The following is a 27,121-nucleotide window of genomic DNA, read 5'->3' as shown; positions in this document are numbered from 1 at the left end:
ATTATGTACACAATACTCATGATCTCACGGTTGGTTTGTTACAGCCCCTTTAAACGTATTTCTAATACATTTAGTGTAACACTGTTTGTATGTTTGAATAAATACATGTTTTACCACCATTATCATCACAATAATATTATATAGAATTCGTTCTTTCAAAGCCCGTGTTTCTGTAAATTATGTCTTTCAAGCACAGCTTCATGTTCTCAGCCCAGCATTCATACAGAATTGCGCAACGAGCCCTCCTCAGTGCTGCGGCTCCCTCCGCTGCTTGCCTGGAGCCTGCGGTACTCTAACCCTCCGTTCAGTGGCGCTAGAGCACCGGATAAATCGCCACGTGGCAGCAACAGAGCTAAATAAGTGGATTTGCCGCAACTTTGGTATATTATGAAATGAGAGTCTGCTGTGTACTGCAATAAAGAGGAAGTACAGTAGCTCACCGTCTTCACCTGATCACCGAACACGGCCGCTGTAATTTACTTTTATTTCCCTCACGTTTTAATGTGCGGTGCGTCTTATTAATTCGAGGTTTTCGTTTACCCAGGAAAAATAAAACTACGTTTTTAACCTTCCCGTTTACTTTGCACTAAAAGATGATAACACCTGTTGTACTAAAAGTTTGACTTGTCCGTCTTTACTTTATTATGCCATCCATCTGCTATTTGGGTGATTGGTCGAAATCATTCTCAGACAAACACCGTAATTGTTTATGGTGATACAACTCTAGAAAAATACGGGAATCTTTGCTATCTAATAGTTTTCCTGAAAACAGCTTAATTTAGATTTTAAAAAAAGAAATGATTATAACAATATAACATATTTAAATGAAGGTCAGTGAAACGGCATCAAATATTTGTCAGCGTTGCTCTGCTGATTGTGAGAGGTCCTTTCTCTCAATTTGACACACACATAAAGCCTCACGAGCGGACCAAATACAAATAAGAGAGCATCTCCAGAAGAGCCTTACGCAGGCATAAATAAATGTTTCAAAGCACCCACTGAGCATCCATTCAGAGGCTGTCGAATCACTCTGTTGGGGGATGAATTAAAATTGCCCCTCAGAGGACCCAGGATCTCCGGCAGCAGTGCGGGTCTATGTTTAGAGTCCTGGTGGGCGTTAAGAGAGACGCAGGAAGAATGAAGATGCTTCCGAGCTGACCTGCCTGGAGACAAGAGTGGGTTTCTTACAAATAGGCCACAATGGGCCTTTTCTGCTTTTCATTCTCGCCCCCGTAAGATGCTATGACTTCATTTGACTGAAGAGACTGTACATGAATGGAGCGTGTTGGGCCTACCCTTAGAAACGTTGCCTATGTTTGGTGTTAGTGATTGCGATGAAGTGTTTGTTTTTTGGTGAAAGTGAAAGAATGAGATTTTAATTTTGCCGTCAGATACAAGAATATGAGCACTCGAGGTTAAGTGAATGTTCGCGACAGCAGGAACAATAAAATATCTCATCCTCTGTTCCTTTCGCTATAAAGATGAGGAGAAATGCAATACTTGGTCGTCAACTTGCTGCTTTTGTTGGTGCTCCTCCCTTCTCCCCATGTTATCTGCCACGCAAGGTGACACCAGCCAATCACATCTCATTGCACTTCAACCTCGCCGAGAAAAAACACATTGCAAGCAAGGAGGCGGAAAGTCGCTGCCATCAGTATATAAGCAGAAAAGCGTGGAATTTATTAATGTGTCACCACCTGATGGTTCTCTGCTTCACTGGGCGACCACAAGAACGCACGCAGAGCGCACAGCCACAAGTAGGACGTGCTGGCGTGTGGTAGTGTGGACTGGGACCAGCAGAGAAGGACAGGGGAACCCCCAGACCCGAAGCCACCATGCCCACGGAGAGACCCATGCTGCCGCTGCCCGCGTTGTTTAACTGAGAGCTGTCCTTCCGCTGCGGTGCTGAACTGAGGGACACGAAGCTTCAACTGGTGGCTGAGATACTCGCCCAAGAAACGCAAGACATTATCTTAACTAGACGTTTCGCTGACACAACTGCGTTTACGTAAATGGATTTGAAACAAGCTAAAGAACACAGAAGAGACAGAAGACGAGGAGCGCAAGTGATGGCCGGACTCCCCCCCGCCCTTGGCGTCACTCCGGCGGTCTGAGCAACGCAGCGCGCTGCTGCTTCAACGGAACCCAGCGGAGCCTCCGTAGACGAGGGGAGTGACAGAGGCTTTCGATCTGTGAGGTACGCTCGGCGTCTCTTATGCAGACAAATTAGGCAGGAATTGTGATAGATTTCTGTCTGGAGAGGCTCTACATGCAGCTGCGAACATGGGCTGTATCAGCTCCAAAGCGCCAGTTGGTAAGAGTTGTTTTAATTTGCTCTTGTAGACGCACGCTAGAAGAAGCCTGTTTTTCTTCATTGTTTTTTGTGTTGTTGTTTTGCTGCAACCTTTCGCGGGTGCAGAGGCTATGTAGTAGTGCAAAGCATGCTGCGCCCAAGACGTGCACAAGATGCGCGCTGCTGCTGCTGCCTAATACGAATAAGGGGTATTAAATATCATATATCATGTTATATGACCGGCAATGAAACAACTTCAATGCAATGGGGGTCAAATGGTCTGCGATATGTGCATTTTAGTGGGGTGGCGGTGGTGAGGAAGAGCTAAGGGGCTGGTGGTGTCTGCAGCCTAAACATCGCGATGTTTCGAGAGTTGCAAGAAGCTTTTTGGTAAGCAGTCAGAGGCAGGGAGGAGAAGACAGAGGTGCTCTTGACATCATTGAAGGATGCGTTGTTGAGCGGCTTTTGGTGCGGCGAGGGGAATCAACCTGGCACGATGGTTCTAACCGTGTTGACCCAGTTCAGTTGCAAGGTAGGACACCGCGCAAAGATCCTCAGCTTTATCATTCCCTATTTTAAGGATCGTCAAAATGTTATTGTTTTTATTTTCAATAAAAGTAAGATGCACAGATGAGCTGGCACTCGTGAATGTCCTTCCATCTCCATCTTTCACGCAGATCAACTGCTTGTTGCCAAGAAACAAGCTTCCTGTTGCTACCGCATATATTTGCTCACACGGGTGTTTTCACCTTTGCTGTACGTGTCACCCGCTTGTGGCCGAGTGCCCCGTCTTGAGCTGCTCCGACCTCCGACGCGTTTTCCCCCCAAATACCCCCCCCCCACACACACACACACATTTATTTGACTCTGTTGCAGCCACAAATTAAATTTGCCATCCATCCATCATCCATCCAGCCATCCTCTCCATCTCGCTGGTGATGTAACAATAACCTGTCCACGTGTGATTTAGCCGTCACCTCCATGTTTCTTGCAGACCTTCTCTCCGCCTCTAATAGGTTGTGTAATCTGTCTTTCCAGTCACTTGATCATTATGGCGCCTTGTTCCCGTCCTCCTCGTCGCGGCGTGCGTAATTTCAGACAATCAAGCTCAACATAAATCTACCGTATGCGCACATTTCGAACACTAGGTCAATTGCTGCCACCTGTTCGACTCTCATATCCAGTCATTATATCACACTGGTCTTGACCTAATTGTTTTGATTCGCTCATAAGTCTAAGAGAAGAGCCCGAAAGACGAGAGAGAGAGATGTGCCGCCGAGGTAGCTCTGTCTGCAGTTTCCACGACAACGGGACCTAGAGAGAGAGAGAGAGAGAGAGAGAGAGAGAGAGAGAGAGAGAGAGAGAGAGTCTGTGTTAGAGAAAAAAATACTAAATACTGTAATTCACGTTTGCTTTGACAGAGGAGGAGAGATTTGTATTTTAAAAACATCACAGTGAGAGGAAGGAGATGAATTTTGGGCCTCAGATACAAACAAGAGGGATCCTCAAAAAGAACCAGTACAGGCAGCTGGACTCACCTCTTCTAAGTGAAGACGCCTCGCCTCTCATCCAAGAAGCTTCTTCAGTTCTAAATTTCTGGTGGGGAGTGTCAGGCATATAACCACCCAGGGGGGTGGTGCCAAAAACAAGTGCTCGTAAGGTATGGTCATGTGAGTCGGCCTCAGTTTCGGGTCGTTACCCCTCCCAGCCCTCTTGGGGGGGGGGGGGGGGTCATTCGGGTCACCTGAGTGAAGGTGTGAAGGCTGGCTGCACCTCCTGGGGAGGGATCTCAGGTCGGCATTGTAGGTGGGTGATAGGTGGTGTCTGAGGCCCCCCTCCTCCTTATATACCCGATACTTCCCACCAGAAATTTAGAACTGAAGAAGCTTCTTGGATGAGAGGCGAAGCGTCTTCACTTACAAGAGGTGAGTCCAGTTGCCTAAATTGATTATTTTTGACAGTTAGGATGACCTGGATGACTGAGAATATTCACAAATACAAACAAGAGGGATGACAACCAGGTGCTCACAGACAAGACACCACATTATTCTGGCTCTACAAGTTAAATCTGTCCAAGACATCAGTGGTTCATTCCATTACTGAGTGTTTCATTCAAATAATCCCACCATTTGTTCACTTCAATTTCATGTCACTGTTCACAGTCCTGCTCCTAAATTGCGCTCCCGGTCTGGTTCAGGGTCATTGCGTCAGCGGTAGGAGATACACTCTTGTGCACTGCAGGCATAACTGTAACCGTTTCTTAAGTAGTGTGTGAAATACTGACAACAAACCTGTTACATGTGAGATGGGAACATTTTTTTTTGTCTTTTTCATGTTCAACTAATTTCTGAAAAGATAGATGCTGATGTAGCTCTATAGATTCCTGACTGGGGTTGAGGTAAGCAGGCCTGTGTGGCCTCCATGTACTAGGCTCAGATGTCTGCCACATGCTGGACACCATGCTCCAAAACACATGCACATCTTTCACTCCTCTGAACAATACTTTGATTGAGCGAGGTGGCCTACATTCCCCGATACAATACACCCCAGGCATCTGATTTCATCACACCCAATTAAACGGCAGATATTGAATCCCGCTGGTGGGCAACTTGAGCTCAGCACACTAAACGGCAGCTCTTTGACCTGAGCTGAGTGATGGCTCCTGATATTGGACTCAATATTTGAGATGCTCTTTTCACAAACAGTAACTAGACACGCCTCCCTGCAGTGGAGGGTTGGAAAGAGGAGCCAGGCACTGACATTTAGAGGCCCACCTCTTAATCTCGTTTCGCAAATCTGATTTGAAGAGTGGCGAGCATGCGCAGGGTTATGTGGGCGTGTGGGGGTGGGGGTGGGGGGGGGGGGGTCGACGTGTCAGGTGGGAGCTGTCCAGGTGCTGACCTGTGTATGTGTGAAGGCTTAATATTCTATCTTCTGTCTAGTTTGCTTCCAGGAGGTTATTTGGTGACATTTGGTCTCCCAGCATGTGTCTGGTTGGTTTTGTTGATGACGTAGGACATGTGTTATCATAACAACGGAGGTCAAATTACATAATGCCATCACAAGTGTGTCCCTTATTCTGGGCTGAACGGGTGACACTGCTTCTCTCCTCCCTCCTTGACTGGGCAGAACAAATATAGAATCAGCTTGGGCTGCTGTCCGAGTCGTATCTGCATGACATGATGGCATGGCTTTAAAATGCATGTGAGTGGGCCTGAACACCTCCCAATTCCATGTTATCTCACTACAAGTCGTTGTTGTAATAAAGGCGTTTGTCAATACATAGACGCAGAGCACGAGGGTGCTTCAGAGCTATATAACACTCCCTGAAAGTGCACGGATTGCCTAAATACACTTTTAAGTTTTATAACACCCATAAATAATACCTTAATCTTCAAATACCATCTCATTGAAATGTTTTACCGGTAGTTTAGATTTAAGACTTGATCTCCAGATCACACTCTTCCTCCAGTATTTATGTTTCACAGCTGCCCTCTGAGACACATTTTTACTCCCCCCATTTCTATATTTTTTGGAGGCGTTTGAATGTGTGCCTATGCTGGGTCACTGCAGTGAGATATGGAAACATTCATTGTCACCCCTCGGTGAGGCTGTCCTGTGGAGGCATGGGTTGGCATGATAATTGCAAGTTGAAAGACTTGCGCTAAGGATTAGAACAATTCTTAAAACTCATAGTAATTTTTGCTCCAGTAATGAAAATGACCTATATCACCACATTAAAGTGGGAAGGTTGGCTTCATATCGGTAGAGAAGGCTCAGCTTCTTCAAATAAGTCCTAAAAAGCAAATATTATGTCAGATTTCTCTCCGTATGATTTCTGAAATATTTGAAATGTCAGGTGAAAGGACCAATACGATGAAGACTGATTGGCTATATTCAAGTTTTTCTATTTTGTCCAGCACCAGTGGACTATTCTAACAGGACAATTGTGTGGAGCTGTGAGTTTTAAGACTGGTCACTGGCTATAATCTTCATGTGGATTTCTTCCTCCTGACAGTGGCAGTCGACAGTTCTTTGCGCGTGGACTGGAGCGTGGCAAGCTCCCTATCTGACCTTGCACTTTTGGGGAACACGCGGACCTGCTTGGTGCGCAGACTGATTTTGACAGCACCTTTGGGCGTACTGGACTTCAGCGAGGTGCCCCAAACTCACTCTCTCTCTTTACTCTCGCTTGATCTACTTTTGTGACATAGCTTTATCTCCCCCATGGTGCCTCCTGCTGGTTGATGCTGTGACAACAGGTCAATGTCTCAACAAGTGACTAAACCAAAACACAGAGGTTGTTGCAGAAATTTTATGTCATTATGTTGAACTGAGAAGAAGCATGAAGGAACTAGTGGTGATGAAGTCCTGCATCCGTGGTAGAGCCTGTTTATGCACAACGTTAGCTTTTTACCCATAGCGATTGCTTTTATTCCTTAAAAATAGTGAAAGGGATTTTCATGTCTGAGGATGAACTTGCCAAACAAAATATGCAAGTCAACTTTTGTTTGCTACAGAGTTGATTTTTCTGCATTTAAAATCCCACGTAAAAATCCTATTGGCTTTTGATCGAGGGAACAAATGCTGATGCTAACTTCTGCGCTGACCTACAAACTACATCATCCTTTCAGTGCACGACTGAGAGACAGTTGACATGATCCAAGCAATGTGTGTTAAAAACTGACAAAATCAAATATGTTGATGTTATATGTTATGTTAATTTCTGAAACATAATGGATTATGAAGAATCTAAAACATGTCGAGCGTTAAACAGGTTGATGTTACTGGGCGAGCACAGTATTTCATGTTTGGAATAAAGTATTTCAAGAACAGTTTTAACTAAGAGATTTCATCAACCCCTGGGGTGAAAAGAGCTCTAACTGGTTGGTATTTTTTAGCTCAAACTCACCAACTAAAGTAAGTTTTTAGTTTGTACAGGAACAATGATGTATTTTTAATTGCAAAGTATTTCAGTTGTTGCTGGATACTGTTAGGAGCAGGAACACGCTGTCGCACATGCCAGTGCAGTGTCCTCGACATGCACAGCGGCGTCATGTTTGGCGAGGATGCAGGATGTTCAACAACTAGGACACTTTCATCTTCCAGGAATTGTGTCCAAAACCTTGCAACAAGGTAGCACGCATAAGCATTGTGGTGGTGGATGATTTGTAAGACAACTGGCTTCGGGATCTCATCGTGTTATCTGTGTATTCAAATTGACATGAATAAAAGGGAGGACGTTTGATTGGGAAGTCAAAGTGTAGTCAGGTCAAGACCCTGGTGAGACAGAGAGACTCTCAGATCAGCTGCCCTGGGATGGTTTCTGATCATATTTACAAAATGTCTTTGATTGATCAAAGGTGTGATTGCATCAGCAGCCTGGGTGGCAGATCTCAGACCATCTCGCAGTTGAAGAAACTGGATGTAGTGGTCCTGGGCTGGTGGGGTCACACTTAGCCTGTGGATGTGAGACTGGTTGGATTTACTGTAAATATGGCTTACTGCTTGGACATAATATATTAGTGTAATAATATTGCTTGATCTTAGTTGTAATAAGCTATCAATAGAGAGGGTAAGTTTTCCTTTTTTTTCATGTTGTTGCACAAGGTATGGGATGTGTTGTGTATTTAGCTAAAAAAACAAAACAAATCCAAAGTTTAATGTAACCTCAAATCAAACATTGACATCTCTCAGTAATTTGCCGCATGAAGCAGAAAATTATTTTCTCAACGTTTCATAGTTAAATAATTACCTAATAAATCAAGCCATCCAAGGCTTTAATGTGTGTTGAAGCCCTGGCTTCTTTCCAATTTTAGTTTCATTAATGTTAAGCAGTTGTTTTTTTAATGATTTGCCAGCCATTTGGTGTAATTAGCAATTAATGTTTAATGTGGGATTTTAAATTGAATCTCAGTGACACATGGAACATAAAAGCTTTGCTGAAGTGGCGTGAACACTCCACAGTCACGCAATCATGACTGGATACGTTTCATGTGTCGTTGCTCTCTGGAAAGTGTCCTTAAGCTTAGAGGTCTACAGGCAACACCTTTTCTCCTCACATTAAGACTTTGTGTTGTCGTGTCTTTTGGTCCTGCTATGTTTCCTCAGAGATCTTTTTCATCAAGCATGTATGAGACGAAATCAATTGGATATTGATCATTACCTCAGAGGTGGTTGGAGAATTTGCGGTGAAGCAGTATGACTGCCTCAAGGTTATTATTTAATAAATTAGAGGACGTCAGACAGTAGCTGAGAAAACTCAGACGCTTTTAAAATGTGACATTCAGCTTCTCTCCATTTTTAAAATTTAACATCGCTATGATTTCATCAATCCGGGTAAATGTGGCTTTGCTTTTGTGAGCAAGGTGAAGCAGCATGGAAGGGAAACCAGGAACTAAACCTTTGGTTGGTGTTCTCAGTGCGTGACATCATCAATGCAGATGTACCAAGAGGAATTGTTCCATGGTGCCCACTTACCAGAGAAATGCTCCTTATGTGGAAAGGTTTAAGGCGGGTGGGATATGCACAGTCCAAAAATATGTGGTATGGTGGAAACACACCTGTCTATTAATCCAAAGCCATTCAAGGCCCTTGTGAGTGTGTGTGTTTTTCTGTGTGTGTCTGTGTGTGCAAATGTGTGTATTTCTGTGAGTGTGTGTGTAAGTCAAACATAATCATTATGCCCAGAATGCTGCAATGGTTCCCTTTCAAAATAGCATTGGGGGTAAACCACTTTCTGTAAGTTGATATGTTTATATTTGTTGTATAATTTTACTCAAGCCCAAAACAACTGTTCAGACTTGGCTTATATTACAACCCAAGTCTTAGTTTAGACCTGCTATTTGTGCCATATGTGCAGGTTGCCACTAGCTTGCTAGCTCAGTGTTTGCTAAAATCTGCAGCGCATCCTGTCAAGTGGCAGGCTGACACTACAGAGGATGCAGCCTAAAGGCTGTTGAAACATCTGCTGATTAGCCCTGGGTGAGAGGCTAATTATGTTTGTTTTTCCACATGTGGAATATCTGCAAACACAACTGAATGGACTTGAAACACATTTATAGGCCCTCATTTACACGCGTGGACCAGAGTACATTGAAAAATTGACCTTCACTCCTTCTCTTGACTTCAGAGGGATTGTGAATTTCCATTTACTCATCCATTTTTCTACCTCTTATCCTGTTAAGGGTCGCGGGGCGGGGGGGGGGGGGGGGCTGGAGCCTATCCCAGCAGCCTTCAGGCAAGAGGCGGGGTTCACCCTGGATGGGTCGCCAGTCCAGGGCCAACATATATAGAGAGACAACCATTCACACTCACAGCCACACCTATGGTCAGTTTGGAATATCTGATTAACCCTTGTCTTGTCCAACCTTGCATGGAGAACATGCAGACTCCACACAGAAAGATCCCCTGCTGGAGCCGGGGTTCGAACCTGGAACCTTCTTGCTGTGAGGCGACAGTGCTGACCACTGCACATCCGTGCCGTCCCGAGATTGTGAACGAAGTTCTAGAAAAAAACAGTCTATGAGTAAACTAAATAACAGCTATCTCTGCAGATATCTGAAGTACCCCAGGCAGATATTCCCCATGTATTACCAGCTATATACACCATTTTATATAATTCTAAATCATAGACAGCCAAAACATGTGAATTTATAGATGCTACACCATATTTTGTATCTAATTCTGAAGCCATAACTCAACAAATTCTGAAGAGAAGTCATTTTCAACACAATAAATGAAACAAAGTTTTATGTAAAAAATATGGGAAAAAAATGTAACGTTAAATTAAGGCTGTGCCAAAGATAGTTTCTTGTTTTCTGAAATCTCCTCTTCCTCTTTCCTCCTTCCTGCTTTTCTTTCACTTTTCCTCTTCTTTCTCAATCCTCTTCATCTCATTTCCCTTTTCTTCTCCCTTATTCACCCTTAAAATCCTAAGTGGTTTTGCACTGCGTTTGCAATCAGGTTTAATAACACTTGCAGTGGAGGAGTTGCAGCAGTTGTTCATTTGGTCATTGCAGTCCTCCGTGTTTAACCTGTCAATCCAATCAAGATCTGTGGGAGTGATACCACACACTTTTCAGATCCGAGTGATTCATTGCTTTTAAAGAACCATTAGAAAGCTGCAGCACCAGAAGCTGCTCCATCCCTCTGCCTATGAACCATTGTTCCGTGCCATCCTTCTGTTCTAGAGCAGCACCAGGTCCTGAAAGAATGCAAACCCAGCTATTTTATGTTTCTGACTCTCATGGCAGCTCCTCTTCACCCCCAGTCATTTATGCACAAGTTCGAAGTTTGCTTCGTGAAAGAAATTGTTGTTCTAAAGGAAATTGGGGGAGAATGGTTATTAGTAAGGGTTTTTGACCAGGATACTTAGATTGGAATGCTGGACATGGCTTTTATTGTGGCTAGAACTGTTGATCTTGATTTACTGACACACATACACATTTTCAAATTAAACAAATGTTTCTGTGGTCACTTGGTTAGGCATCAGGGTTTGGTGTAAAAACACATGGTTTTGTCTACTCTTTCATTTGATGTGCTGCACCCCGAAACTTCATCTTATTGCTAGGGTTGTCTCCTCTCACGTGTCAAATGATAAGCTGCAACACTGTGCTGCAGATGCACTGTCAGCTTAAGAGGAAAATGCTTGTGGTAGATGATACAGGCAATATACAGCAGTCCATAGAGCATGTCCTGGCTAATGTGGGGCAGTTAGCAACCTTACATGCCTGCAACGTTGTTCTAGCTTCAGTGCTTAGCTTTCTTTCTGAGAAATTAAAACTTGTCGTGTTGTATGACATCTTCAATAACAGCTTTCTGGGACACCAGCATTTGCTGCTTTGATCCACTGAAAACCATAAATAAAGCCCCTTTCACACTGCACCAAAAATGCGGGTCAACAGGGGTTTTTCGGCACTCTGAAAGGGTCGACTCAGCATTTTGACCCGCATCGACCAACTCGCCAAGCGACCCAGGTGTTTAGCAGCTCGGCTCGGCTCGGCTCGGCTCACCTGCAGTTTAAAAAAGGCAACCCGCGTCACCTCAGGTTTCACACAACCTTCCTGTCGCATCCTGATTTTGTCACTGTGCCGCCTGTCAGGCTTTGCCTGTAGCTTCTTCGGCTCCCTTCCAGACTCGCCAAAATCTCCATCCTTCTTTAATGCATTAGCACTAAGACATTTTCCAATCTGCGCCAAGTTTGTATGCTTTGCAAAAGAGACAACATTGCAATGCACGCAACGACAATGCTAACGTTCCACTTGATGACATCCATGTCGACATTTGTTTACCTCTCAGTGTTCCGGCGCATGTTTACGTGAAATGATGACATTGTCAGCACGCTGACGTACGACAGAGAAAACCACAGGCATGCAGCCCTCACAGCGGGAGGTCAGACCTGGGTCTTCTGGAAGCTTGAATGCGCCCTAATGCCGAGTAAACACGGGTCCAAATACCCGCGTTGACACGTGTTTTTCAGTGTGAAAACGGTATAAGTGAGCCAATAAAGGGGATTTAGGTAAGAAATAAGGTTTTACAGTGTCATAAGATTAAACTGAAGCCATGATCTTGAATAAATACACCTTGAAATCTGCTGCTGTTTGTGTCTCAGTCAGGAGACATCAGTCAGGTCAGTTTTGTGTCACCCGCCTCCTCTCTGCCTGCACTCTGACTCCTTTCAGAGACACAGACTGTCTTGGAAACAGTGTGACTGTTCTGTCTTGTTTTTCTGTTAGCTGCGTTATTCTTCCACTCACTCATGAAGACGACAGTTAACAGTTAATAATGTAAGCATCATAGGTGGGCCTTGGGAGTATTGGTGCAACCTCTCTACTGTCTGTGTTCATCAGACCATTAGGATTTATAGTTTCCTGACAATGCGCTGTTCTTATGAGGGCCGATTGTCTGCTGTGTTCCTCCTGCTTGGGAGTGTGCAAGAAAAGATGCGTCACAATTGTTAAAGTGAAGCTCTCCGCCTGTTCTCTTTCTCTTGGCTCGCTCTGCTGTTCAGTAGTGCAGTGGGAGAGCAGAGGATAAATAGAGGAGCAGAGCTGACAACCAGATGTGACCCTCGAACCTGGTTGGACAAGGTTTTAAGAGGCTCATATTGATTTGTTTTATTGGAACATTCAAAGAGGTATTTTGCCACTTGAAATACAGTCTTTTTTCATAAAACTGGATGTTTATGTAGTAGTTGAAGCCGATACTCAGATTCTTGCAAGTGGCTTTACTGTGGCTAGAGTTGTTGACCTTGATTTTTTTGTACATTGACAAATGTTTCGATTTTTAAAAATATTTATTTACAGTTTCCTGGTCATCATTTGGAAAGGAAAACATCATGGCTTGGTATGAAAAGGACCTTTTTCAAAAATGACAATGACAACCCCTATTAGTGTTGGCAGTACAACACCTGTTGCAATTATGTGTCAGCACCGTGAACGAAACGTCATTCACAGTCAGTTAGGATCCAGTTATGTCTATATTGCTTATCCATTAAGGGTCTGGGGGGGGGGGGGGGCCTGGAGCCTATCCCAGGTGACATTGGGTGAGAGGCGGGGTTCACCAGTCCATCACAGGACCAACACATAGAGACAAACAACCATTCGCACTCACAGTCACACCTACAGTCAATTTAGAGTATCAATCAGCCTCGTCCCCTCTTGATGTCTTTGGACTGTGGGAGGAAGCTGGAGTACCAGAGAGAACCCACACAGGAACAGGGAGAACATGGAGACTCCACACAGACATGTTACCATGTTCACAATTACCAGATATTACAAAGCTTTCTCAAGGAGTCTCTGGCAGCAAGCCTTCAAGGTGGTGGTTGTTAATGATCCCTGCATCACGTGAGGCTCTGTATCACCTCACTGGCTTTGATGAAACCTGGGTGGAAAGATGCTTTTTTGATTTTGGAGAGGTGACATGTCTGTTATGGCAGGCATACAAAAATATGAAGGTAGAAAGAGTAGTTCTGCTCGAGAGAATTGTACCTGCTAATAAGAGGAGCTTTTACTACCCGGCTTTATAAAGATACCCTTTGATTTGGACCATTTTGTGCCTCTGAATTGCAGAGAAGACAACTTGTTCTTGTCTGGGTAGAGATGTATCACACACTGCCATTCATGAAATCAAGTTCACCAGTGGAGTGTGAAGTTGCATAAAATACTCCCACACCAAATGATTTCTCTGGACAACCATCTGTTGAAAAATAAAACATGTTCCTCTGTGGGTGGAAAACATTAACTGCTTGACATCAGTTTTTAATTAAAAATCAACACAATATATCATTTGAACCCTCAACGAGAGTGTATGTCACGTCTCCTCCAGATTATCCTCCGTCTGATCTGTGAGCTCCTCTGCGGCACAAGAGGATTATCATGCCTCGAGGCAGCCGCTGATACCATCACAATCTCGGGATCCCTTCTTTACTTTTGCAGGGCCCTTCTAACAGATCGTTTTGTTGTTTGTTTGTTATTCGTCTGGTGTTCGGTTGCTATTAAGTGGAATTGGCAGGACAAGGTCAGGCTGATGCCACTGGGATGAGCTAACTTCATCAGGGTGTCCGGTGTTTTCTTCTTCACTGCAAATCAAATCTGCTCTGTAATGAGGGGTTACTCATAAATAAAAGGAGGGGAACTAGAACTTCTAAATAACAGACCATGTTCGCCAGTCATCCCAGTGAATTCATGTTGATTCTCTAAATAAAACAGCTGTAACCAGAGCTTCAGAGAGCTCCTATCGTTCACCGTGGGGCTGGACACAATCTAAACCTGTTGAGATGCCTTACATTGCTCCGCCAGCCCAGTGTGTTGTCCCATATTGAGTAACAAAAGGATAGAGTTGGCTCTGCATTTGGCCTTTGCTGTTGCCGTGCCGGTATCCCACGTGAGCACAGGTAGGTTTATAAAAAGCTAGGAGACAAAGGGACTTGTCAACACCTGATACTGTCTCTGGGGTTTCACTTCACATGGCAGACAGATTTTTTTGGACTAACTAACTGGGAGGAAAGCATCCATTTTTTGGTCTACTTTTTGGGATAAAGCTTTATTCGTTTGTATTAGCAGTTTAGTTTATTTTGGGCCTTTACACTGAAAATGTACAGCAATTGTATAAACCAATCACAGACAGATAAATCTTTTTTTCTTGAAAGCAACACTTCAACCATAAAGTATTTCTAGCATTTCAAGAACTCACAAATAAATGTCCTGAGCTTGCAAAGTAATTTTTCCATCCCTGCTTCATTTCTTTGTAACTCCAGAATCCAGCTATGTATGTTTGTGTTGAAGGAAATCACCACTGTCTACTAAGAGCAACAGAATTACCCCAAAACTTTCCTGCCCAATATAATCCACGTCTTTTTTCATGCATCCACAAACACTTTGATTTGAAATTAAAAACAAACTATGACATTTCAAATTAGACTTACTGTGAATGAGTGTGGGCAAGTGCGCGTGACTTGGTTCAATTGAATGTGCCAGCTGGTCTCCCCTGGCATCATGAGAAAGCCTGGAACAGGAAGTGTTCTAATCTATCTTAGACTTGCTTTTTTATTTGATGTATTTAAGACTAAAACCCTTAAGGGGATATTGTGTTCTTAAGAATGACTTTACACCAGAGTAGTAATCAACTACTTAAAGTGTCTTTTTACAATATTGGTCAACCAAAGTTTTCCTTGGATGATTAAAACCATATACACAGGGCAGAAAACCCCCTACGCATGAACAAGTATCAAAGAAAGTCAATAAAAACTGCACTTTACAGTTGTGAAAGGGGTATTTATTGAAGGAATGCTGTATCATACTGCATACATTTTATCCAGGTGTACCTAGTACATGCGTCCCTGTGTAGATGGCGGACAGTTTGTGATTAAAAACACTGATCTTTGTGCAAAACGAAGAACATTCAATGCCAAGGCTTGCAGGTTAAGTATTTGAAGTATTCTAAACACAGGAGTCTCATCTCCTTCAAAGACAATAATGGGTTTTCCTGTGAGTCATTGCAGGATGAATACAGACGCTGGGCTACATTCCTGCTGAGCTAAGCTTCTGTGCCAGTTCTCCCCTGAGTCACTCTTACTTTTCTTGTTGTTCCAGGTGAATGTTGATGACACCATTGAAATGTTACCAAAATCAAGAAGAGCTCTCACCATTCAAGAGATTGCTGCATTAGCACGATCCTCCCTGCATGGTGAGTTTTGCTTGTAGCTGCTAAATAAGTATGGCAAATATATGTGCATGCCTAAAACTGTGATTTTAGACTCACCAAATTTCAGATTAAACCCTAATGTTTGCCTCCTAGGTATTTCCCAGGTGGTAAAGGACCATGTGACAAAGCCAACAGCCATGGCTCAGGGCAGAGTAGCCCACCTCATAGAGTGGAAGGGTTGGTGTAAGCCTATGGACACTACTGCAGCCCTGGAATCAGACTTCAACTCTTATTCTGATCTCACTGAGGGAGAACAGGAGGCCCGATTTGCTGCTGGTGAGAAATCTTTGTTTGCCTTTATTTATTTATTACAAATTCATATTTTTTCTTATTAATTTCGCAATTGGTTTATTTTCGAATCCCTAGTTGTCGGGGCTTGAACCCGGAACCTTCTTGCTGTGAGGCAACAGTGCTAACCTCTGCACCACCCAAAATAATACAGTTTTTTAAAAAAAATTCTAATTATTACAATCATTTTTAATTTTATATAATTGTCAAGTCAAGACAAATAAAACTGACTCGACTTGACAATTATATATAATGATTCCCCTTTTATCACACTTCTTTTTTCATTTGGTTTTGCCCTGAAAAGCTTTTCATCCTCCTTCTAACTCAAACCCAAAGCCAAGATTAGCTTAGCATAAGGAAAAAAACGTGGACATGGCAAATGTTCTTCAGGTGGTCCTCAACCTCCCTGTGGTCCACAGTTTCTTCAGTTTCTTTGTATTCTTCCCTTGAGCCTCCTCCTGACATCTGATGTAAATCTCTTCAATATCCAGGGGTTCTTGCTCAAAATGGCCTGGTGCATGAGGCCACGAACGAGATTACAGCAACAGATCATTACAACTTCCCTGCTTTAATTCCAGAAATGGATTGTTGCTGCATTTCACACCAAATTTCTTGCCCTGCTTCAAAGCAGCACAGGCAAGCAGATCTCCATGAGCCAAACTCCATAAACACAGAATTTAACAACTCAGTCAGATCTTTAATTAAGCCACTCTGCTTGGTCAATGCCTACGTCTACAAAACACCACATACTGTAAGCAATATGTAAATCTGCAGTATCCGAGCACATGCTCATTTTGTCCTCCCGAGCAACAGAAGACATTTGAAAACTACAAGCTATGAAGTACAGTACCCCTCATGACATGACAAATCCTGAATCCTAAATGCCTGTGCTCACACAAATACAGATGCAGTTGAAATGGAACGTTCAGAGTACTTCAAAGTACTTTTACTTTTCTCTGGTCCTTTCCATTCACTATCCCCCTCCTGCCATTCAAATTTTCCTCTATTTTAATGCCCCTCACTGTCCTCTTTAGCTCCCCCTTTTCTCTTTCTTTTTCCCCTGTTCCCCTGCTTGCTCCCTCCGTTCTCTCGCTCGCTCCCTGCAATGCAGACTCTCAAGGTTAATTTGCACAGTAAGGTTTTGCTCCCGGCTAGTGCCACCATGACTGAGCGATTTTCCGCTGTGTCTTCTCTGTTCTCTTTTCTTTCTTCCTGTCCTTTCTTATATCTCATGACTTCTCTCTTGTCTTCTCCTTTTTTTCTTTTCTTCCGGTCTTTTAATTTCATCTCTTATCACTGTAAAAGTATTTTAGTCTTTGCTTAGGGGTTATATATGGACCTTCGAAAGCTCCTTTGCAGCATTAAATTAGATTGTTTGAGTGATTCTTAAGCGGTTCAAATCATGAATTTTAGACGTATTTAAATGCTTTTTAAAGGCTGCAATGTTGGTCTTTGAACCTCTTTGCGTGTCGTAATCACAGGAAAAAGGATTTAATTGTCAACAAGCATTTTTAAATACTTTGCGTCTATTGTATGTGTTTGTTTAATCTCTGGCGATCAGGGAGCTGCTGACGCCTCTTACTTTTGTTATCTGCCTCCTTGTAGCTGGGGATGGTGTCACAGTGGGTGAATAGACAGGAGTGTGTGAATGTCAGTGTGCATGTCAGCATCGTGTGTGACAGAAAAAGAAGTGAGGGAATGAGTTGTACAGTAGTACACCCACAGACGCACACACATTAAACCTGCAATGCCTCTCAGGACTGCGTAAAATTGTCCGACAAGCATTACTGACACAGAAGTGTGTGTCCGTGTGTGTGTGTGTCCGTGTGTGTGTGTGTGTGTTACAGCTGTGTTTGCAGTACAATGCAACCTAAGATGTGTCAAATAAGGTCGTAATGTGATGACATGTTTTTGGTGTTGTATTGTCTAAACCACAATTCAGAATCCATGTTTACCTTTATTTTTTAAATCATAGAATCAGTTTTATTCAAGGAGTCATTGTGACCTTCTATTCAAGATCATATTTTAAATGAAGACCCGAGAAGTGTATTATTGATTTACACAGAGGAAGAAGCCACACACTCTGTTTTTTTGTTAGAATAACCCCCTCAGATAAATGAACGAAATCAAATATTTTGTGTGTTTCTTCTCGAAGGAGATAATGTGATTGGCTTGGTCTGTTGACAGAAGTGCGTCTATGGACAGCTTTTTCATGAAGATATTACAAGCGATGTATCTTGGCCCAGCCAAGAAAACATATTTGACAATAATGACGTTCACAACATGCACATCCAGGCAAGACTAGGATTAGGGATTTATGATAAGGATTGACAAAAGTGGGTTGTATTCAGACATTACCTTGTGGGAGATTTTAGGGTGTACATTTTGACCCTGATGTGACACTGAGCACCAACGAAGGAGTCATCTTTGGTCCTCTAAAAAGGATTTGCTGAATGCAAATTTATCATAACAACATACAATGGTGGACAAAGTACACAACCCTAGCTAGTACTTTAGTTAGAGTATAGACATTTTAGGTTAAACTTTACACCACTCCGGTCAAATCTTTACCTGTGGTAAGGTAAGAAATACTTAAGTATTCAAAAGCTTCATTTCTTTTCAGATGTATTAACATCAGACGTACTGTAACATTTTCTCAAAAGCAAATACTTCAGGTAAGAAACTGAATGAAATCCTTTGACTTGGACTTTGTCAAAGCTCTCCATCAGTATTCTCAATCATAAACAAGCTGTAAAAAGGTTGTTTTTTTTCCTCCTGAATTTTGTCAGCAGGTAGTCAGTCCATGGGGATAAGCAATTCATGCAAACAGAGGTGACTTGATCACAACTGCTAATCTGGCAGGGAGTGGTGGATATGGGTTTTTGTGTATATTGTACATATATATAGCCAGCAGTTAGACAGGTGATTGGAAGTAGAGGCGCAGGTGGGAGCAGATATAAGGTGAAACAAGGATACTCAAAACTGGGGTTACTGTGGAACATGTGGAGCGTCAGGCAGTGGAATGACAGCAGAGGTTAACAGCATGGAGAGAGGAGTAGAGGATGATGGCAGAGAGAAAACAGACTATTTGGATCTGGATGCCTTGTCAGAGGAAGATGAATGAGAACATCGATCTCTCGCTCTATGGGGGAACAACGCATGAATACTGAGCACTGACCAGAGAGACAGTCAGGGAGACATGAGGGATGAGGCTGAAAGAAAAGGGAATGCTGGGAACAAGCGGAGTCAGGTGAGTCGATACAGCATTTCATTTGAGAGAGGCAACTGGAAAAAAAGGTCCGACCTGAAGGAGACACTAGATGAAGGGGGGAGGAATACAAAACAGATGAGAGGAAGAGGACTGAGGCGAGCTGGGAGGTGAAGTGAGGGAGTCTTCCTCTCTGATTGGCCAGCTGATGATAATGATTGGAGGGGATTGGTTATTTGGACCTTGTGGCTTATTGGGTATGGCTCATGCTGAGTCACCTTGGCCATGCAAACACACATACACACTCTCACACACATACATTTTGCTTCCTTTTGTATGTATTACAGTGCATGAGTATACTTGCTGCTTATTGTGAAATATATAAGGTAAATTTTCAGAACTTAATCAGATTTATATTAATCCGTGTGTGTAGTATATGCAAATGAGCTCCCCTCTCAACTGCCAACACCAGGGAAACACGTTTTTTTTCTATGTTGATGCCATGGACAGTTGGCTCAAGCTCCTCACTATGAGAGCTTGGAGTAGAGTGGTGTAGGCAAATGCAAAAATAGCTTAACACTGGTGAATATCCAGCTCTCTCCTATTTAGTTCTACGGCTTAAAATACATCAGAAAATATTAAACTTGTGAATTCAAAGGGGTTAATCTGTGTATGCGTCTTCACTGCAAACATGGTGCTTAATTTTATATCACCGCATGGAAAAATACTTTCTGAGAAATATTGTACTCTTTGTAATGTGTCTTCTGATCATTCATCCATCCATTCATTTTCTACCACCAATCCTATTAAGGGTCGGGGGGGGGGGGGCTGGAGCCTATCCCAGCAGCCTTCAGGTGAGAGGTGGGTTTCACCCTGGACAGGTCACCAGTCCATCACAGGGCCAACACATAGAGACAGACAACCATTCACACTCACAGTCACACCTACAGTCAATTTAGAGTATCAATCAGCCTCGTCCCCTCTTGATGTCTTTGGACTGTGGGAGGAAGCCGCAGTACCAGAGAGAACCCACACAGGAACAGGGAGAACATGCAGACTCACACAGAAAGATCCCGTGCTGAGCCGCTGTGAGGTGACAGTGCTGACCACTGCACCACCATGCCGCCCCTTCTGGTCCTCATCATCATCATCATCATCATCAAAAAAATAAATAAAAAAAATAAAAACCAAAACACGTGATACATCAATAACTAATTCAAAGTACTTTGATGTTCATTATCCAAAACAAATCTGGACTTGATGTTTTTCAATGAAAACCTCATCCTTCAGCAACAGTCTTGTGGAAGGTGGGAGAAGAGGAAGGACGCTAAGATAGACAACTGCTCTTATTGGCTTTATATTTTGCTGAACATCCCTGATTTTTTTTCACAACATATCCATGACTATCTCAGTGTCCATCTTAGTGTCTCCTCTTGGTGGAAACGCAACCAGCAGAACAATTCTGACAAACATGCAGTGACAGCCAACTTAACCGCCAACCACCACTGGAGAACATGGCCTGTAATAGGAACGCTGTCTCTGTCCGCTCTAATTCCACATTCAACACTTTGTTCTTCACACAGACCTGCCAATCAAAAGGCCTACATCAGACACAATGAATCACTGTTTCCATGCCGACGCTCTGTTTATTTGTGTATGTGCAGGTGTGGCAGAGCAGTTTGCTATCGCTGAAGCTAAGCTAAGGGCCTGGTCGTCTGTGGATGGCGATGAATCCAATGATGACTCATACGATGAAGACTTTCTGCCTGCCAACGAGCCAGCCACACAGAGCACAGGTATACACACACACACACACACACACACACACACACACAAAACTAAATCCTTTTTATTATTATTATTTTTTTCATTGCCCCTTTGCGTCCTAGTACATCCTAGTACACCTTGTCTTCCTCTCTCCATGTCATTCATTGTCCCACTGCCCTAGTTTTCATCGGCATTTTTTTGTTCCTCTGTGTAATTTGAGCCCTTCCTGCAACTTTAATATAATTTCCTTTGCTTCAGAGACAGTGTCTGTATGAGGATGGTGTGTGCAGGGTATAAATGCACAGACCACAGCTATGTGTGTGTGTGTGTGTGTGTGTGTTTGTGTGTGTGTGTACAATCACCAGAGCTTTCATCTTGATTACACTGAGCTGACAATAAGCGGTACTCCAGGTAATAACACTCTGCCCAGTGTTCTTGTGTATCTTCACATACTCATCCGTGGCTTCGTACCTCTTGGCAAAGGCCATCCGGTGACTGCTGTTTGTCATGAACCTGCTTATATTGGATATTAAACAAGCTTGCATGTAACACTCATGTAAAAAAACACTAATACTGCTTCACTTCACCATTGTGCATTTTGAACTTTAGTAAGTTTTACTTTTGGACACATTATTAAGCTTCATAGAGGATTCAGATTTGTATTATGTTTAACGACAACCTTTTAATTGAAAAAAAAAAACATTTTTTCCTTAGCATATTTAGTTTTCCTCCATCCATCCATCCATCCATCCCTTTCCTACCACTTATGTTTTTAAGAGTTGCTGGAGCCTATTCCAGCAGCTTTCGGGTGAGAGGCGGAGTTCACCCTGGACAGTTCGCCAGTCCATCACAGGGCCATCACATATAGACAGACAACCATTCAGGGCCATCACATATAGACAGACAACCATTCAGGGCCATCACATATAGACAGACAACCATTCAGGGCCATCACATATAGACAGACAACCATTCAGGGCCGACACATATAGACAGACAACCATTCAGGGCCATCACATACAGACAGACAACCATTCAGGGCCATCACATATAGACAGACAACCATTCAGGGCCATCACATATAGACAGACAACCATTCAGGGCCGACACATATAGACAGACAACCATTCAGGGCCGACACATATAGACAGACAACCATTCAGGGCCATCACATATAGACAGACAACCATTCAGGGCCATCACATTCAGACAGACAACCATTCAGGGCCGACACATATAGACAGACAACCATTCAGGGCCATCACATATAGACAGACAACCATTCAGGGCCATCACATTCAGACAGACAACCATTCAGGGCCGACACATATAGACAGACAACCATTCAGGGCCATCACATATAGACAGACAACCATTCAGGGCCGACACATATAGACAGACAACCATTCAGGGCCATCACATACAGACAGACAACCATTCAGGGCCATCACATATAGACAGACAACCATTCAGGGCCGTCACATATAGACAGACAACCATTCAGGGCCGTCACATATAGACAGACAACCATTCAGGGCCATCACATATAGACAGACAACCATTCAGGGCCATCACATATAGACAGACAACCATTCAGGGCCATCACATATAGACATACAACCATTCAGGGCTGTCACATATAGACATACAACCATTCAGGGCCGACACATATAGACAGACAACCATTCAGGGCCATCACATACAGACATACAACCATTCAGGGCTGTCACATATAGACATACAACCATTCAGGGCCGACACATATAGACAGACAACCATTCAGGGCCATCACATATAGACATACAACCATTCAGGGCCGACACAAATGGTGTGTCCCAAATCGCATACTTCCAAACTGCATACTTAAAATTTTGAAATTGAGAATATATATATATGAAATTGAGAATATACTAAGTAATATAAGTATACTATCATTCAGTCGCGCAGTGTGTGAGTTTCGAGGGTGCAGCGCTGTCCCAAATCGCATACTGCCGCGCGGCGCACTCACCGGAAATGACGACGCCATTAAATCTTCTTCTCCACCGATTTGTGACCGGCTAGCACCGCATCAGCATCAGCTAATCACCGCCACCTTTTGCCTGCCCTTGTTTGTCGATTTTTGAAGCGGTAAAACAGCAAAATGAACAGTCATCGTGCTTTGTTACGCCACAGTCGGCGCCGACAACGCGGTGTCCTCCTTCGATTGGCTGAAGATGTAACGGTATGTAGAGTTTATTTGTGGGATCTATTTAGCAAAACATTTTGGTGACAAGTCATATTAGTTTTTCAAACCCGTGTCCACACAGAATTTCAAACTTGTTCCCGCTATTTAATGTAAAGAAGACTCTGCACAAGTCAGTGTCTACGACTCTCACCACAGCTGTCCGCCGCCATTTTTATCGATGACATGAGTGCAGCGAGTGTCCGCAGTCGCACACTCAAAATGTTGACCGATTTGAGCACGTCATCCGGGTACTTTTGCAGACTCAATTTTCGCATACTATGCATACTTATTTTCATTTTGAGAAGTAAGTCTCAACTAAGTTGAGAGTCCTTTCCATGCTGTTCCTGGGGACAGCTCTGAAACTCTCCAGGCTTCAGCATTTGTCAATGTTTCAGTTCCCTGTTACAGAGGTTGTGTTTGTTCAAATGTTATGACCATCAACAGGTTGGTGACTGCTGCCTTACAACATCACTGCTGGTCCAGGCTACACAGACTGCTTCTAAATTTGTAATCGTTCAATGATGAGAAGGAAGTGCAGCTCCTTTCTTGTATTTGCTGCAATCAATCTGTGTCACGTGAAATATCAGAAATCCATCTTATCTTTCTTCCCTTATTGTTGGTAAAATTGGTTACGTGTGTTTGTTTTTGTGTGTGTGTGTGTGTCCTTTCCTCCAGACGTGCCATTATATCCCCCCTACTTGAAAGACCTGATCCACAGCCAGCTTTGTCAACACCTGGGCCTGCGAAGGCCGTGCTGTGAGAGCGTTGGAGGTAGAGAGCCAGGCGGCAGTGGTGAGCCCTCTCCCGTGGCAGGCTCACCGGACACCCTGTGCTCCAGCCTCTGCAGCTTGGACGAGCACCACCCGCTATTGCGTGACCTGGGCACCCACCACAGCAGTCACTCCCACAGCAATGCCGCTGAGCTCGCTGCAAAGATCCTATCAGTGCTGCAGGGAGGGGAGGAGCTTCTGCTAGCCCGACTTCAGAGGGTGGGGCAGACAGGGCCCGGTGGGGGGGACTGCAGTTTCCACAGCCTTGGTGGGGGAGGACGGGGCATCAGGCCCTGCAGGGGTCAGGAGTCTCCTTGCTACTCCATGTCTTACTCTGAGACGTACCTGTCACCTGGTGAGGATGACGACACCCCTTGCAAGGACTATGAGGGCACCATTTGCCAGGTGGAGGCAGAGAGCAGGGAGGAGTATGACCCACGCAGGAGGGTTTCTGATGTGGCCTCCTCTGGGGTTGTGTCACTTGATGAGGAGGATGAAGACGAAGAAGATACTGTGGGAGAGTCAAACAACCAATGACTGCTCTCTCCTCTCCTGTCCTGTCATGTCCAGTCCTCTCCTCCATGCGTCTGAACAGTCTGCATGTTTTTTGGGTTTTTTTTTTTCCCTGACCATCCATCCTTGCCTTACTTGCAGCATTTCTACTCCTCTCCACTTCGAATCTGCTTTGCCCTCATTTGGTGTGTCAAGTATTTTCTTTCAGAGGCGTCCAAACAATCTTTTTGTATCTGTGTGACAACAGGATTGCTGGACTCACTACAGCAGCCTTTGCTGAAAAAAGGTCATAGACGATGACAGGTTTGGCTCCGCCCCTTCCTGCGAGACGACTCCAAAGATGGACACCTTCACGCAGACAGAATGACTGACTCTGTCTTATCTTTGCATGTGTTTTGCAAGTGCTGAAATTGATGGGCTGCCGAGGTCTTGAGTTATTTATCTGTTCTGTATCCCCACCACCACCACCACCACCCATCTCTCCACCATCTCCCATGGGAGGGCAGGTCGCACTGCATCCTGGGACCTGCCCTCGCCAACACCCATCCCCTCCTTTGCAAGAGACAAAATAGCATCTTCTTCGGCATGGCTTGCTGAGTATGCCAAACTATTTACTCCTGTCACTACCAATTATGAGCAAATGCTGGAATGTCTTCAAAGTGTCAGGATATAGTATGTATTTTAAAATAACGAAGTTGAAAAAAGATTTGTCACTAATGACGTGACAGAAATGATATGCTTTTCTTGTACTAGTTTTCTATCACTCAAACATGTTGTTGTTCATGTTACTCCAAACATCATTAAGATGGATGTCTGACATAATGATCAACTTTAGCTACAGGAGAACTTGGGGGTTCTGTGGGTTCCTGCATCGAAGACTCAAGAACTTTGGATGTCTTAAAAAATACACACAGCAGCAGCAACAGTGACGACAACAAACAGAATGTTCCTGAAGTGACCCTTCAGCAATGATCGGCAGGAAGTGGCGCAAGCTGACAGGACAGAATTTTTGTTTCTGTGAAGAGACGCATCGGAGATTTTCTATATTTTTGTATGCGTTGGCTTGCTTTGATCTCTTTGCCTATGCGGCGTGCCAGTGTATGTGTTTTTTTGCACGAAGTTAACGTGGCTGTAGATTTCTCCTTTTCTTTGTTATCACCGTGTGATATAGTCTACTGGGAAAAAATTAACAAGACAAAATGTGAACTTTTCTTTTTTTATTTCAAAAGAGGATACTGTGATGCGGTCTGTTTTTGCCATTTGTCATGATCCTCACAAAGACTTCTTATTTTCCAAACATTTCTAAATGTCTCTTTCCTCTCATAATGACTTTTGGAAAAGGCTCTACTTTTATTCTATACTTTTAATTGTTTTCTAAGATGTTCCCAAAAGGGTGTGTTTCTGTGACACATCTTCACGGTGATATGAGGAACCCTGTAAGGTTCTCCCAGAGGGACTGTCATTCATACAACTCAGGAAATCTCATCATACCAGAGCATCAGTGCATCCCGCCAGCACGCATAACGCCACTTGTCTCTCATCCTCAAATTCAATGTGCAAGTGTGTTTGTGTGTGTGTGTGTGCGTGTGTGTGTGCGTGTGTGTGCCTTTCTCTTATTCGATTTTTTTTTTTAACAAATAATTAAAGCACAGATCCAGTTCCAACATCCTATTTTGTCTGATTGTTTAGAAAAGCTTCAATATGTGAGTCCCAGTATTTGGCGCGCGCGCGCGTGTGTGTGTGTTTGTGTGTGTGTGTGAGAGAGAGAGTGCGTGTGTGAACTGTATTGTAAGATGTCAGCAAGCTTCTCTAGTTTGCAATGTTTAGCCATTCCAAAACCCGTCGAATGCAGCGATTCCCTTTAAAGCAGCGTTGTAACTCTCGTTGGAGATTTAACTTTCACTGGTGCTTGAGATGAAAAACAGTGATAACATATGTCGGGATTTAATTTTGGAAAAAAAGGGGATGTCATTGCTCAATCTGTTTAATTCAAAATCACATGAAAACAAGAAAACAGTCAAGGAGAGTTGGAAAAGACAGTGACAACTCAGGGGGAACCATTGAAGCTGTGCCTTTCATCTGTCACCTTTGACCTCCCAAGTTGCACCGTCATCATCATCATCACATCGTCCATGCTTTCAGACAGATTAGCTTGGCTCCCATCATGAGAAACAGCCATTCCCCCTTTCAAAAACATGAGCGCTACAGAAAAACATTCCTGTTGCATTTCCTGTGTCTGTATGTATGCGTGTGTGTGTGTGTGTGTGCGCGTGTGTGTGTGTGTGTGTGTGTGTGTGTTGTTAGGCTGTAGTTGCAGGTTACAGCAGTGATTTGCGTCATTGTCCTTTTGGTTGACATTAAAAGCCAGACGATGCAAGGTTGTGCTTTTGTCCATCCACTCCCCCTCCTCTCTATTTATCAACTGTCCACTGTACCCTCTGTGTCCCAGTCCCCATCCCATTCACAGAGAGTGTATGTCTATGCGAGTGTGTGAGAAAGAGAGAGAGAGAGAGCACCTTGGTGTATTATTCTGTCCCCTCACACACATGCGCAACCTTAAACTTTACCCTAGGATGTTTTCTCATCTTTCTATCCCTGTGAGGACAAAATGTTCTCATAGAAAGAAACATTCCCACTGACACTGACACGCAGGCCTGAAGAATATCTCTCCTCTCCATCCCTCTGTCGATGTCCTGTCATTTCCTGTCACCTCAACCTCTCTTCCCACCTCTCCTTGTCTCTGTCCTCACCTCTCTGCCCCCTCCATCTACCGTCACAGGGGCTCATTACATAACTAAAAGGATATTTGAGTGTTACGTTTGACGACAGGCAATAAGCCATTGATTATAAAA

The 27,121-nt window shown here is 43.6% G+C and overlaps 1 protein-coding gene and 1 long non-coding RNA gene across 6 annotated transcripts in view; one reads left to right on the top strand and one right to left on the bottom strand.

The window, feature by feature from the left end:
* LOC147254437 (uncharacterized) overlaps positions 1-3,565 on the bottom strand; it is an 8,357-nt gene extending 4,792 nt beyond the window's left edge. The window contains exon 1 of the long non-coding RNA XR_015118161.1: positions 3,271-3,565. This is a non-coding gene — a long non-coding RNA (uncharacterized LOC147254437). The remainder of the gene's footprint in view (positions 1-3,270) is intronic.
* On the top strand, positions 1,639-27,121 carry fam131ab (family with sequence similarity 131 member Ab). 5 transcript variants are annotated; one of them, XM_086216082.1, is made up of 6 exons: positions 1,639-2,197; positions 6,312-6,451; positions 15,388-15,481; positions 15,593-15,775; positions 20,660-20,791; positions 23,662-27,121. In XM_086216082.1, the coding sequence occupies exons 3-6, from the start codon at positions 15,412-15,414 to the stop codon at positions 24,291-24,293; spliced, it is 1,017 nt and encodes a 338-aa protein (XP_086072208.1). In that variant the 5' UTR covers positions 1,639-2,197; positions 6,312-6,451; positions 15,388-15,411; the 3' UTR covers positions 24,294-27,121. The 5 variants fall into 5 exon arrangements, with proteins under 5 accessions (XP_086072208.1, XP_086072207.1, XP_086072205.1 ...); XM_086216078.1 differs by lacking the exon at positions 1,639-2,197 and adding an exon at positions 2,204-2,314; XM_086216081.1 differs by lacking the exon at positions 6,312-6,451.

The sequence above is a fragment of the Aulostomus chinensis genome, chromosome 10, assembly GCF_037954235.1.
Source record: "Aulostomus chinensis isolate RoL2024-O1b breed Wild chromosome 10, RoL_Achi_v1.0, whole genome shotgun sequence".
Lineage (NCBI taxonomy): Eukaryota > Metazoa > Chordata > Actinopteri > Syngnathiformes > Aulostomidae > Aulostomus > Aulostomus chinensis.
Note: the sequence above shows the minus strand (reverse complement) of the source record. Positions and strands in the feature narration are given on the sequence as shown.